This window comes from Anser brachyrhynchus, assembly GCF_964034855.1.
Source record: "Anser brachyrhynchus genome assembly, chromosome: 11".
NCBI classification, from domain to species: Eukaryota; Metazoa; Chordata; class Aves; order Anseriformes; family Anatidae; genus Anser; species Anser brachyrhynchus.
Window position 1 is genome coordinate 4,622,290 of NC_137706.1, and position 16,237 is coordinate 4,638,526.

At 36.3% G+C, this 16,237-nt stretch overlaps 1 protein-coding gene across 1 annotated transcript in view; it reads right to left on the reverse strand.

The window, feature by feature from the left end:
* Window positions 1–16,237, reverse strand: part of ADAM10 (ADAM metallopeptidase domain 10) — a 49,479-nt gene that overhangs the window by 19,665 nt on the left and 13,577 nt on the right. Inside the window, exons 3-4 of the mRNA XM_080608091.1 lie at window positions 6,386–6,504; window positions 4,789–4,947 (exon numbers count right to left, since the gene is read on the reverse strand). Of these exons, the coding sequence (XP_080464217.1) occupies window positions 4,789–4,947; window positions 6,386–6,504 (278 nt within the window). The remainder of the gene's footprint in view (window positions 1–4,788; window positions 4,948–6,385; window positions 6,505–16,237) is intronic.

The following is a 16,237-nucleotide window of genomic DNA, read 5'->3' on the forward strand; positions in this document are numbered from 1 at the left end:
TCCCTTCACCAATTTGATTAACAAGCTGGTGTAATATTGGCTTTGCTACAACCAAGATTGAACAAACAGCACTGCCCAGTCACTACCTTCTGCACTTCGTGGTACCCTGGCTACCATGACTATACTGGAATTATTAAGTGCAAAGGATTATAGATGCAACTCTTCCCTTCTCCATTTCCATTGTAGAACAATTCTACTTTTTTTAATCTGTGATTCTCATTGCCTGCTTTCACATCACTATTTATCCCTGTGACAAAGGCACGTTATACAAGGGCAGGAGTTAGAAGCTAATGGACAATACTGTCTCACCTTCAGCACACTTCATCTGTGTAAAGCTACCATAGCTTCAAAGCAATTGCAAGCGGCAACTGCAGGAATCTGCAGAAAGTAACTGGAAACATGACTGCACAGCATATTTTGCACCAGCACAAAACGCCATTTTATGTTATCACTACACTTCTATTCATTCTCTGGCATGATGACAATTGACAGTACAGTACTAGAAAAAAATGCTGTCAATGTATTACACAAAATAAGCAGTCTTCCCTCTGCATCTTTTTTCCCAAAGAGGTTAGGAAATCCCTTAATACATTTCTAAAATTGACTAACTGCAATTCAAGCAAATATTTATCACCTCAAAAAGTAGTAATTTGGTAAGAAACACTCTAAGTGTATGACCATTAAAATTGTACATTAAACAGTCTGCAACAACAATTGCCAACATTTAGCATATGCTGGGAAAAACAAATCCCAAGGACAGATTTGAATACACTCCACTAAAAACAGGAGGCAGGTAATAGTGGATAGTACGGCTTGGGAGCATGCCTTGTTTACAGAAAAGGTTACACACAAAGCTTTCTTTTGTTAAATAATGAATTACCCCTGAACTGTGAAGGCACTGTTCCCTGTTCATCTTCCAAGATTTATTTCCACCATCCCCTGCAGCAGTTCCATTGCTGAAGCTAGACAGGAGTTACATGGTGTCAGATGACTTGGACAACTTTGCCCCCCATCACAGCAGTCTGATCCACGTTCCTGTGATGCTTTTAAATGCTTTGAGAGGTACAACCTTCTGCTGGCTCTTTGGTATCACGAGCTTCTTGGCTTATCCCTACCACAACCCCACGAACCGATCACAAGAACACGTGCTTTTACCATCAAAATGGCTGCTTACAGTCAATGTTAAATTGAAAAACACTAGACGCCTACTCTCCACCACAGCCTATAAAAGAAGAATTTAATTACAGGATCAATTCTCTAACCAGGAAAAATCTTCAGGTAAAATAAATACTTGATTTCTCTATTGTTCAAAGTTTCTGTTTTCCCATTTCCATTTTGGTACAATCTGGCATGATGTTAAAATAAAAGTAGTAACAGTGATTAAAAAACAACAAAATCTTTTTCATTTCATTCTTATCTTATTCTAGGTAGATAGCAGAGAGGTATAAGTTATTAATGACCTATACAACTATAGACACTCAAATGAAATAAAAGAATTTTTATCCTTTAAATACCTTTGGCAGGTATCCTTTACACCTGACAAAAGGAAAAAATGTGATGAAGAATCTTTGTCAGCAAATAGTATAATCTCTTAAGTATTTAGGTTAACCATGTAATGGATACTAGCTTTAGGCAGCAGGGGCAAGGACATGACAAGGTTCCACTGAAAATAACGAAGATTCAGTCCTTCAACAGCGATGGAGATCTGGCCAATACTACCAAAAGCAACAGTGTCAGAACAAAATCCAAATTTATGTAGATAGAATTAAAACTGTATTAAGTTTTTTTGTGTTGTTTTTATTATTATTATAGGCCGTCTGTCATACTGTGCTCCCATGACAAGTGCCAAGTAGACCTTCATTACAATATTGGCAACGACCATGCGAAAAAAAACAAGAAATCAAGTTCTCAAATCATACATAGTCTGCAATCCTCACTCAGTTCAATCAGCAGATACTGCTTTCCGAAACTACAAAATCCTTTACTTTTCAGTTGTGGAGTTCTTCCCAGACCATAGAGAATTAAATGTCCACTTTCATTTCCTTGAAGTTCTGAACAGGATTTTCCTGTCTACTATTGATCTGAGGAAATATGCAACTGATTTTGTATTTTTCTGTATGAACTCGGGGATACATTTGCAGCATACAGGATTTAAATACAGTAAATACAGCTCCAATGAAATCTTAACCCTTAAAAGAAAATAGCTTCCAAACATTTTAATGAAAATAGTAGTTTACATCTCTCTTGCACTAAATTATAAAATTGTTTGATCGGGAGTGGTTTAGAAACTAAAATCATTCAACTTGTGTTTCAAGTCGTGAATAGAAGGCTGCCTTCCACTGGTCACCACATCTACTGTAACACAAACAAAAGCAGCCTTACAAAATTGACAATATAATCCCCATTTACAAAAAACACTTTTGTTTGAATACTGAAAAAGACCTCATTGAGATGCTAATCATATGTTGCATTGTGATATCTGAAAGGCACTAAAAAGCATATTGTTTCAAAAGGCAGATATGTGAGTGACCAAAAAATATACCAAATTAAAGCAAAGATTTCTCCTCCCCCAGTCTCTCCTAAATTAGCTATGTGAGCATTTTTGTCGCCTTTGTCTTGTGTAAGATACTACAAGTTTGCCTCTATTTCACAAGAATTAGCTTAAGTTAACACAGTAACAGATTAGGGTTTGTTTTTATTTTTAAAGCTACTGTAAAGCCTACTTTTTTTTTTTTTAATTTGGAAATGCAGTTCAATTCAAAAATAGCTCTAAGGAGGTGCAAAAAAAAAATTAATCTCAAAAGCACTATTAAGAAAGCAACAGAAGCAGTTGTATACTTCAAGTATTTCAGACCACAGAAATCATAGAAGCATCAAGGATACCAATGAAAAAAGCATTAAACTGTACAATCATGAGGCATGCACATCAGACTCCGCCTTGTAAACAACAGGAGTGGTGCATTTTCAAATAGTGCTGCTTGGAATTAGCTTCATGATGGGCTACTTTCAACCATGCTGAGCAAGCTCCAAAGCTCACTCATTTCCAAATCACTCATTTGGTGATTTGGAAGCCATATTTTACTGTTGCTTAGATGTGGCTCTCTGGAAAAGATTGAGACTATCCTCTCTGATAATCTGATTTTGTTTCTAGCTGATAACTGATGCACTAGATTCAAGAGCAAAAACAGTGTAAGCCAACATACTACCATCTAAATAAATAATTGAATATACATCCTACTCCTATTAAGTTTAATAGGACATTACTATGAACCAAGTTCATTGTTAGCTTTATCCAGCTCTCAAGTGATCAATTTACTCCTACAACAGAGATTGCTTCTACAAGACAGCAATACTAATTTTCATAAAATCAAATCATTTGGTCCTTTAAGGTATAGTTCGATTTATTTCATTAGTTGATTTCAGTGAAGAGTATTTTTAGTCCCCCCTATTGTTTACAGCACAAGGAACAGGGACAGATAATCTTCCTGCTTGCCTTGCTCCTTGGAAACAGGGAAAATCTCTTATGTCCCTTTAATTCCCGTCTCCCATTTCTACAACAAGGTTAATATAAACTCCTATGAAGCAGATAAGGACTTATTTACAGAAAGTGCTATGTAAGTGGTAGTCCAGTATTCCCATTATCAGGCAGTGAATTAATTTTTCAGTTATACTGAAAGAATTCAGAAGCATGTGCAAATTATTTACAGATAACTTGTTATAAAACTGTATCTTACAGTTTCAGTACAGGATTTTGTAGTTTTTTACTGCTTTTCCCAACTACTCTTTTCATGTTACAGCAGAGAACCATGCAATACTCCAAGAACTGTTCTTGCCTGTTCAACAGTTGCCTTGTTCCAGCAAGGCAAAAGACCTCCTCGGACTTCCACCTGCAATGCTCTGTAAAGCTGAAAATTAAATTCATTTTGCAACTTCTGAGAGCCAAAATCAGTAAGTGAAACACTACCCTATGAGGTTACTTCATTCTCAAATATGGGTCTTGTAAAAAGCAGGAAGATGCACATTTAAGCAGTCAGAGAACAAGTGCCACTCACAACGTACATATGACTCAGTAACTGCATTAATTCAGAAGCTCTTTGAAATTATGCAAGTTGTATTTGTTTGTATTTCTGTCAGCTGAAGACTGATCATATATACAAAGGCAGGCAGACAGCAGAACTGATGCATCAGTTCTGAAGACATAGAAGTTCTCTATGGTACTTCACTGTCCTTCTGGACATTTACATCCAAAGCTAGACTTCTGAGGCTATACTCTTCAAGTAGTATTCCCTGTAGACTTAAGACAGAACTCCCGTCAGAGCTGTTTAAAACAGGACATACTGGGTGCCACCACATCTTTTAACAAGCTATCTGAAGATTGTTGTGACCTATACATGCAGGTGAAGCTTTCATTTTCCACAAACACCACCGTTACTAGTTGTTGGTAAGTGCATAGGGTCTTGAACTTTAATTACTCTTTATTTTACAGATCACAGGAAAGATCAGTCAGACCAGGGAGTGTTAAGAAGGCATTTTTCTAAAGAAATGTGTGTCCACTGAACAGAAAATACACTGCTTATATGTTAAGGATTGCTTAAAATGACAGAATAAGGAAAACTCAATTGGGTTTGCCCTAAATCTTTTTCACACAAGTTTTAGTCACGTTAGGACAGCACAATTCACATTGTCACACGCAAACCAAAGTCTCACTTGATGCATATAAATAGCTTACAGTTTTTGGCATTTAATAATAAAAATATTTCATCTGTAGCACAAAATGGAAGTACTCACTGATATCATCTTCATGATAGATGACAGAGTGGAACGGTAAAGTTTTGTCCTTAATGTATCTCTCTGCTGGCTCAATATAAAAGGTCCCACTATGAGTTTGGATGAACCCTTCAAATCTTCCATCAATAACAGATCCATGGCTAAGACTCCCTTGCTCACCTGTTAAGGAAAAAAGGTACTTTTTTAATACCCTCCTAAAAGCCTTCAGTCCTGTACAAACTTCAAGAATACACTCTACACAAGGTGTTAATCAGACAATGCTAAGACATGATACTTGCATAATTATCTTAATAGTGCAGCAGTTTCCAACTGCTAAAAACCTATTAATTATACAGTAGTAAGATTCTATATAATAGCAGTAAAACATTCTTGCAGCAAATTTGTGCCTGAACTCTGAAGACTAAGAATATTCAACAGTAAGACATGGTTGCCCAAAATCATAGTTCTTAGGTTCGATAGCTTCCAAAGCCTTCAGCACAAATCAAGATACATACGTGACAGACTTAAAAAGCATACAATGAAGAACTCAACTCCATATTCCAGAATTGTCATGTATACAGCATTAAATCTTATAATCAAGTGCTGTCATTATGCACCTATTCATACAATTATAAAAATAATCATTGAGTGTATATTGAATTCTGAAAGCTTTCTGAGGAAGATTTCCCGATATGCAAGACACCCATGTTTCTCTTCAGGCATAACCCTCTAAAAACTGTAGCTAGATTTAAATGTGGGATGAAATGATTATGTGTTTGAAACATTTACAATCTGGATAAGTACAACTGTCTACTACAATATGCAACATCCCCAGAATCCTTCTCCATAAAAAGCATAGAAGATTACTGAAAAACGTTTATACGCTTCTCCATTGAGGAGGGTTCAGAATCACACTATCGAATTATCAAAACTGTACTTCCAACTCCCATACCTCAAAAGCCATCTGACCTACTTAAGTCAACAAGCACGTTGGTCTACCTAGATGCATATTAAGCACTGTGTATACTTCTTTTTCCCCAGTTCAAAACTGTCACTTTAAGACTGCAGGACATTACTAATAGGGATCTTCAGGAGCCAGTTAGATTTCTTTCAGATCTGAGACAGACTGTACAGAGGGACAGAGAAAGTCTTAATCCTCCTCTTCATCTACTTTTAATTCGTTCATTCTCCTTCCTTTTTAATCAATTTTCTTCTATATTTACTGAAATAACAGAAATCAGGTATTTTACCCTTAATGGTGGCAGCTCTATAGTCGTTCAATTTCTTTAAACTAAGAACAGTATCTGATTTTACTTTTTTTTTGTTTAAATGCAGACAGCTTTTTCTTTTTTTAATGCATCAGACTTCTCTAAAGAATAAGTTCATAAACTGAGTTGAGCCTCAAGTTTCATGGATGTATAAGAAATACCAAGTAAAAAAATCATTTAGCTATCACTCATTTGAGAATAAAAGCAGGGGGAATTTCATTTAGATGCATTATTAAAGTTTAACAATGAAGGTAACCTAATCACATAGATATTCACTTCCTGCATGTACTTTTAAAAACTCCTGTTTTAAAATGACTGCACTTTAATCCATTTTAAAGTGTAGTACTTACCATAAATGTGTCCAGTGTAAATATGGGAGGTATCATAATCAATTACTTGATTTGATGTTTCTACTTTAAAATCCTCACTAAAAAGAGATGTATCTCTCTTCATTCGAAGGTTGAAATGCCTGAAGTGAATAAAAACAGATGGTAAACTGGCTTTGAGCTTCAGTTACAAAAGCACTCAGTGAAGTACTTCTGACCAACACTGCCATGCAAACAATTTGCAAAATTGTAACATTTACCTATAGAAAATGTTTATACTGTCCGAGAATTTGACCATAGCCTAGAAAGATTTCCTTAAGCAAGACTATTTAGATGCTTTTGATACAAGAAGCTAAATCTACAAGATTTAAGCCAGAACATAGGGTTAGACCTAAGTGCATACATCTAAAATGCTGACTCTGAGTTGTTCCCACTCTTCTAGAAGATGCAGATTTAACTATAGGAAAAATCAATTATTTCTGTGAGACAGATGAGAAGCAGAATAAATAAGAACCACTATCAGCTTATTTTACTTTCTTTGCCAAAATTTAAGTATAATGTGAATGAAATGTGGGTAAGCTAATTACTGTATCATCTGAAACTGAAACATTTGTATTGAAACAAATACTAAAACTGGTAGAGTTATGTGTGTAACTATGTAAACAACTCCACTCTTTTAATTACCTTGTCCAAATTACAACACTAAGTTCTTTGACAGAACTCCTACTGCTAGTCTTTGTATGAAACATATGACATTCTTATCTTTGTAAGAAAACAGAAGTTTGATTCAGTAGAGTCACGTGTCATAATTTGAGTGTTATACATGAATTCACAGAATGTTAGGGATTGGAAGGGACCTTGAAAGATCATCTAGTCCAATCCCCCTGCTGGAGCAGGAACACCTAGATTAATTCATACCTGTGACATCCATTATTTCAGCATTTCATTTGTTATTTTCTTAAATTCTGTATCAATACATTGTTCAAATACAGATCAGTGAACTTATATTCTTGATTTTCTTAGATTTGCACAATCTTGAATTTGAAGAAATATTATAGTTATGTCACCAATTTGTTACATCAAGAGTAGCCTTGGTAAGTTGACTAGCTCTGTGTCAGAGTATTCATCCAAAAGGGCACGACCAGTCTCTCAATACACACTGTATACTAATGACGGAGCTGACTTTCCACAGGGAAAGCTTATGTCCATTTGTACTAACAGAAGAATAACCATAAAAATTAAGGACCACAGTGTAAGGTCAATTAGATACACTAGGAAGTAATTAGGCTTTATCCAAATTAAATACAGAATATCTTCAATTTTTGTTTGCATATTAGCTATTATAATGAAACTATAGGTATAAATATTTTGAAACTACTGTATGCTAAAATGTAAAATTCAAGATCAAAGCAAAAAGGCATGCCTACGCTTGAAAGGGCTCTATAGTGACTCATGTTGGCTATTCTATAATGCATACATTATGCTACAGTCAAACTATATTTATTATTGTCGCCACAGTGAAAATGAATCTTCAAAGCAACCACTATCCTCTGCTGATGCATGAGAGTTATCTCCGTGAGGTTACAGGTTATGAAATTCTGAGCTATGGCTAATGGATGTGAAAGGTTAAACTTCAGCAGTTCACTGTGACACTCAGGGACACTCACAGCCAAGCCAGCCAGTGCTCACGTTATTGTTTCAATATGGACGTAATATAGCTGGGCAGATTCTCCTCTTAAAATAAAGAAACAACTCACTACAGATGTACTTGAATATCTGTCACTGAAAAATGCACGTCAGTAAATAGTCACTAACTATCCACGCGCAGATAGGACCCACATGTGGATGGTAACCATCCATGCGTGCTTTACAAAAGCTAGCTAGTACTTACACTATCATGGACAGACACAGTACGAGTTCTTCCCCTTTAAGTTAGTATCTTTACTAGCTCTAAAAAGCTGTCTTTTCATAACAGGATAATGATGATGATGAAATAACATGAATGAGCATCCCAGGAAAGCATCCTATACAAAATTATACAAGCCATTATGGGTGGATGACACGACACTTTATTTTGTGCGGCTTTTCTGAGCATAAGCTGGAAATGAACAGGCAGAAAAAAGACCAGGAATGATAAGAACTTGAAGATTTTCACTCACGTACTTCAAGAAGTTCTACTCACTTTGTAATACTTTGAACTTTAGTTTTGAATTTCCCCTGTGACCAAGTTCCCCATAGTTATTGACGATGGATAAGACTCTCTCCAAGTACATCTGAACTGAAGTTAAATGAGCAGAGACCCTCAGTACTTTAGAACAGCTCTCCTCCCATGTCTAACATATGATAAAGACTTCGTACTGTAATAATTCTATACTTTTGTCTGTGGTGAGTCAAAATTTCTACTAATCTCACCAAGATCATCTAATATGGCTAAAATGATGTTTTGTTTTGTTTTCTGGTGAAGAAAGTAAACTTCCAGAAAAAACAAACAGACAAAAAAAATATATTTGCTCAGAAGTACAAAACAAGAAGTACAAAACAATTACTTTCCAATTAAACTTACACGAATACCACTAGAAAAATGTCAATTAAAAAGACACTGAAGAAACTGTTTCTAATAGCCAATTGCATCAGGAACTTCTATGCAGGTTTGAAATACACTTTGTAAGACAATGTAATACTTCTTACATGTTAACTCCTGTATATGCAGTAAGTGGAGCAGGAAAAATTTGGACTTCATCATAGAATGAAAGTGAATCATTTATCAATTTGAGCCTGAAATAACAAAGTAGGTAGATGAACAAGCCTTAGGCCTCGACTGGGAGTCATCCAAGCTATCCTTTCCTCAGTTACCAAGTCACCTAAGTTAGCATCTTACAAATTAGCGTGACATTGAGTGTTGCACTTCTGGACTACCACTGCTGACTATCCTCTAACCACACGTTAGGGTCAGTTTTGAGTAGATGCCCTGCACTACAGCACTGTGCCTTTGGAAGGGCCAGGGGAAGCTGAGCACAGTTTATAGAAGCTGGAAATTGTTCTTCCTCCTGGGTGGCATCCCCTTCCCATCACTATTATGCTACCCGTCACTTCAACAGGGACTGTTAGAAGTTAGATGTACTAAATACAGTTTCACTGGTTTAAAACTAAGAAGCCTTTATTTCTTTTTTTTTTTTTCCTTTTCATTTCTTCTTCTTTCTTCCTTTTGGCACTGGTATATAACACTAAATTGTAACTCAAATGCTAATTCAGTTATGCTGTCAATTATCTGACTATTAATATAATTAGCTCTCTTTGCAGGATTAGAGAACTTTTTCAAGTACAAAATAATGCAGATGTGTTTCATATGGACAATTCTCAACCATTTGATTTCTTAATTTAGCCAAACTATTAGATAACCCGAACACTTCAGAGCTATTTTTAAATAGGTCTTTTCTTGGTCAAACATGCTTGATGGTAACAGGATTATCTGTCTGGACTGCTGACCCTTCTCATTCTGAAAATGAAATGACTACTCTTCCCTTAATTCTCCCCCATCAAAAAAAGGAGGGAGAAGATAAGCAGTCAGGGAAAGCAAATAAACTACCAATTAGTCTCTACTTTCAAGAGTTAACAACTTTAACAAATTACCAAACTTTAAACAACAATAATCATAAAACTCCATGTATTACATGAAAGCTATAATAGGAAAAGTAAATTTCATTTTTATGGCTATGCAGAGACATGTTAGTGCGCTTCTTACAAGTGTCACTGAAATTAATTGCACTGAAAGATGACAGCTTATAGCTGGGGAAACTCCAAATTGTAATGGCTGCATCAAACAAATGCATGGCTGGCAGGGACCCCAAATAATCCAGCTCATCCCACTTTACAAAGACAGAATTAAGAATGCAGCCACCAACTTCAGTAATGCATCTGATCTGTCAGTAAGAAATTTCCAAAGACCCTACAGAAAATCCATTTTGGTGTCTCACCTGATATAGAAGTTGATCTAACATTTACTATAGATTTCTTCTAAGTAAGTATTTCTTCCCCTTTCTTAAAGGGACTATACACAAGACTCTGTCCTCAAAATTATATGGAAGAGAATGCATCTCTGTTTTCTTTCCTGGGTTAAATCTGGTAACATCATGAATTGTTCTGAGGACAGAAGACTCCAGAGAAGAGCAACTGATTTGTCTGTATCACTCATGGATATGGTTTCTAAACCCAGCCACAATGGAATAAGCAAGAAGCTTCAAGGTTGTTTTTGTTTGTTTTTGTTTTGTAATTACCATATCTGCAGCATGTGTAGAGTACTCTGTGCTAGCACCTGTAGCAGCGTAGACTAAGCTATTTCCTAGGCTAATTACATACCAGGCAGAAGGTAATTATTTCCAGAAAAATAATGCTCATTTTATTTTCACACTTACTAACTTGCATAAGACATTTCTCAGCAGCAGGAGTGTCTAGAATAGGCATAAATCAATTAAGACCAAGATTTGACCTTGCTTACTGATTGCAGCTTCTGTCTTACACATACCTGGCAACTTAATTTAGTTACTGTGTGGCTGCTCATTTGACCGAAGCCAGAATTTTTAGTAAAACTGTTCACATTGTTACATAATCAGCTTTGTTAACAAATACATTTTCCCATGCCTTGCTCATTAACAGCAGTACCCTAAAGACCATCAAGAGGTAGGTTTTGATTTTACCGTAGTTTACCTCCGGGAGACTATATCAGACTTGCAAATACATAATGCAGCAACCTGGTGATAATTGAATAAAAATACGTGATAGTGACATGTTTAGTTAAAAAACCACTAGTTTCCCATGGGCTCCAGTTATTTGAATCTTGTGCTCTAATCACAGAGCAAGCAGTTTTAAACAAAAAGCTGTGTGCATATGCTGACAGCACAAGACAAAAAGAACATTAAAGGTGCAAACGCAAGAATTAATGTTTAATCTATTATTCCATTTCTTTTCAGTATGAGTCTAGGGTCAATGATTTTGCCATGATGAAACATTCAAAACATTACGCTACTGACAAAATCTGCAGACTGTTTTCCAAAACTGGCAGAGAAAGATACTGTCAGCAGTATGTAGAAAGGGTACTCGGTGCTTTTTCTTCCCTATTTTTCCTCCATCAGATTCCCATTAGCAACCAGTGGCAGGCTAAGCATGCAGAATTACTCAGGGACCAGAGGAGATTGTTAACTAAAAAAAAATATGAAAAGAGGAAGATGGAGGAGTTACACCACACCTGGAAAAAGTGCCTGAGAAAAGGAAACAGAAAGTTATGGGCTTGCAGCAATATGCAGTGTGACAAGGAAAGTCCATCTAGGTTCACATTCTACTTCTTGGTAGGAATCAGATGCACAACAAATCTTTGCAGATGTGTTTCTGTGAGTCTCCTCACAAGGCAGGATCCAGAAGATACTACTCTGCTTGAGGTACAAGTCTTTTACCCTTACATTTTCCCATTTAAGAATTCAAAGACTCTCATCTCTGAGAAATTGAAAGTCTATTGCTGGAAAATAATTTGAGCTCCTCTTTCTACCTGCCCTCCACATGAGGCTTCACAAAATCTAAGTTCAACACCCACAGGCTGTTCGACTCATTCCAACCCTGAACTGTAATAAATAGGAGACAGCTTAACAACTGAATAGTGGGTTTAAACTACTTACAGGTGAAATCCACACTTAGGGACATTATTTTTTTACACTGTTTTTACATACTAGTAAGCCCACACAACATATCCATCATCATGTAACTGACAATTCCCAAGGTCCATCCACCTGCACTAAAGAAAATGCATCTTTGAAACAGCAGGTGACAGCGTCTCCAGGTTTAGCGTTCTTTCTATTAACTACTTAGATGCAGGTAGACAATATCAGCCTCTAGTAGGTATTTATATAAAAACCAATCTCAACAGCATCAGTACACTGAGCAATCCCAACTAGAATGCTTGCAGCTAATGTTTGTTTGCCGTTGACACCCCCTACAGTGGCTTTTCTAATTGCTCAGAGACTTCTTTCCTGACCTTCAGAAGTCAGACCTGCCAAGCTTGTTATTCTAGAAGCACATAACTGAGGAGGTAGCCTTCACCTTAAACAATGTGCCACTGATTATTCTTCATATACCTAGCTGTAAACACATAAGCTGGCTCCGATAGCAGAAACCATCCAAGTAGGTTAACAAGTAGCTATGGGTTGTCCAGTGTACACTCCTAGAAAGCAGGTCAAGCATTTCTCTGTCCTCAAGAGTACAGTGCTCAGATTTTAAGAGCAGATAATCTTTATCCAGGGCTTTTTTTTTCCTTTCAGTACAAACTTTTAGTTAGGAGAGTTAGGTACAAACTCTATGCCACTTGGTTTCCTGTTCATCCAAAACAACCTTCCCATCTGTATTTACATAAGGTTTGAAAATGTGCCACTTTCTAACAGATTTCAAAAACAGGTGAGGAAAAAAAAACGCAAAACAAAACCCCAAAAAACAGGTGAAGAAAAAAATGTAAGCTACTCCATTAATTCAACCTAAGAAACTAGTTTATAAAGAAGTTTCCTTAGTGAAACAAAGACATTAGGATAAATCTGCTAGCTGGTAGCATGGCATGAGTAGATAGAAAATGCATTCCCTAAGCACTTTCATTTAAGTCTATCGCTTTTCATTTGGCTACATACACCAAAGCTTGCTGGCCAAAGAGTTCTAACACCTTAACACACCGGGAAGCTCTGCGCTGCAGCCGCACAGGCTCACCTCGATGCCAATAGACATTAGAGTGAGACTTGGGTTTTCCAGGCGAACTTGACTGAAATGCTAAATGCTTTTTTTCCCAAGTGCTAAACATACTCCAAGGTACTGTATTTAAACCCACAAAATGCAAGACATTTAACCCATAGATCAAACTTTTTTTTTTCCTTTTTTTTTTTTTTTTTTAATATCAGAGAAAACGCATTAAGCCAGCAATGAGTAAGAACTTAGGTTCTTGCTTATCCAATCTCTGTAAGACAAATCTTTAGCCTACAGGTATTTTTCATCAAAATGGATGTAAAAAGGGAGACCTGATTCGTTGGTCTCTTGCCTAGGAAGTTATTTTTAAAGGTATTTAACTTAAAAGAAGTTATAATAGATACAGGATAATGGAAGAATGGCCACAGAGCATTGAATAATGCTGAAAAGGTTACAGTTTGGGGTAATTTGTTTTTCTTTTTAAATTCAGGACAGCCTAAAATGAATTGTAGGAGAAGAATCTTGGAAATAAATAAATCGATCAATCACAGAAGCCAGCCAGCCCTATTGGATGACCATTAAAACAGCTTACTTAAGAAATTAGTCTGTTTAGTTGAGATTTTAAGTACACATGGAACTGGAAAACGAAGACATGACAAATTTTTAGATTAGCCCAGTAACTAAGAATATGCTTTACCTTACCAGACTCGCAGAAAGTAGAAGACTAATTTCATGAATTATATCGTATGCAAAATTACAGGAGTACTTCAAAATAAATTAAAAGCTATAAAAAGAACATCTGATGTGAAATAAAAGCCAGCAGATGACAAAAAAGTCTTCTTTAATCCAAGAGAATCTAGCTCAGTTAGTTCAGTCCATTTCCGACAGCATCTCAGAATGCCACTTTTGAGATTCAAGAGATCAGATGTGACTTCCTTGTGGGTAGCCTCCTTGACTCTTATAATCTGCTCATTCAACAACTGTCCTAAACACAATTAACAGCTCTGAATAATGAGGGCAATAAAATGGGTTACGAATTACAGAGCCAAGAATAAAAAAATTAACACTTGGAAGGAAGATTGAAATTGTGCTCCACTCCTGCCATTCACAACTGCACCAGAAATGTTGCATAGCTCATAGCATACAGCAAGCCTCCCAAAGCATTTATGCAGTGTTCTGAAATGTGAAACGATAGTCAGCAGATGACAGAGCAGAAGTACTTTTGAGTCCAGATGAACTGCATAAGGTGAAGGCTGAAGATCAGGTTAATCCAGTTGCACAAACTGACATAAAACCTTACAGTCTTTATGTCATTTTTTTCCTATACTGAGTTAGTTTTTAAGATTTGAAGATGTTGGGAATGGGTTTAGCTGCCATGACTTGTAAGCCCAAATTAAAGTAAAAACCTAAGAAAAATGGTTGTTAAATTGCAGAAGATCTGAAGGAAGCTCTTGGTGTACCTTTAATTTAGTAGTAAGGTGTAATGGGTTCAAATGCCTCTTGAAAAATTCTACTTGTTCACTCACTGAAGTTGCATAGGCAACTTTACCAAGCCAGAGTCATCAACTAATCCAGGTGAAAGAGTGAACGTGGGTGTGGACTGGTTATTAAGAGGACAAATTAGGAAAAAATTAGAAAGCATAAGTTATTAGGAAAGCATTAGGTAAAACGACTGACAGCACAGTTAAACACTACATAGCTGTAGTTCCTTTATTGCTCTGAATGTATCAGGCTCTCAGCAATTCACAGATTCTAAGCTGAGAGATCACCAGAGGACAGGCAAGTTTTTGAAGTTCTGTCCTGAAAATGAAATCCCTAATAGAGAAGCATCCAGCATATGTTTGACATTCTCCAGTTGATAGGAGCTCAGTTTAAGATATTCTGCGTTTAGTATATTGCAAATATCTATACTGAAAAAGTAAAGAAAACTTTCAAACTTCTCTGCATGGGAAGGGTTGTGCTCAGTAGGCAAATGAGTACACATTTTATGGTTTAGTAAGCCAAGACAAGTATAAAATACTATGTCAACTTCAGCGATGTTCCAACTTCATTCTCAAAATTGCTGACATTACCTTGACATGCAAAATAAAGTTATATCACATTAAACTACTTCACTGTATCTCAGCCTGGTGCCACAAGCATTGCTCTTCTATGAACCATCCCATTTGGGTGTTTTCTTTTAAAAAGCTAAAACATAACAGGAACTTAATTGGTTAATAGTAACACCATGCATTAATTAATTTTGTGTGAATCCTGCCTGTGCTCAAAGGACACCTTAAATTAATTCACACTAAAACATTCGCTATAAAATGACACATTTGATACAGTATGATTCCTAACTATATTGTTTTAAACTTCAAATTCCTTCTGATTTCAAGCCTTTTAGAATAAGCACATTCTGCACCACTGGTGAAGCAACAACGTCAACTCATCTAAACTACATGGGTTATGATTCAAAAGAATTCATAGCTTACTTTCAGCGATCTTAAGTTACCTATTAAGCTAGTGTTTTAGCATTGAATAGTGGCTGGTATGTTTTAATACAGGCATTAAACCTGACATAGCAAGTTGTATTTTAGATCACCTAACAACAAGAAGTTTGAAAAATGTGTTCTTAACAGACTTATTGTGTAACATTTAACTTTCAGGTGAAGATTAAATAAGGCAGGGTTTCTCAAACAATGGTGTGTTATACACCCATTTGCAGAACTACTTAGTCTGGTGTGAAGAATGATAGCTGTGGGTTTAGTTCTATCATTACAGTACCTATTGCACATTATTAAACAGTTACTAAGCCCATGGTTACACAGTCACTTGGTATTATTTCTCTTTTCTCTTTTTCAAAACAGTCCTGTGAAGTAGAGCTCTTAAACCTGAACAGTCTACTGAAAAGAAACAGATGCAACTTCCACAGAGAATACTTCTAGCTGCCAACCATTTTCTGGACAACAAACCCTTAATTTTGCTGAATACTATTCTGGCATACATCAGCACTGCCACTGAAAAAAGTAGTGTTGCATCATCCCTCTTATCACAGCTGCTTATTTCTGCACCCATTTTTATGACAGCAAGTTTGCTTACAGTGAATTGAATGAGCAATTAGCCAGGCTGATAAACACCCAGCCAAATCACTTCCGTATCTTGACCGGCGGTGTGATCAACAGG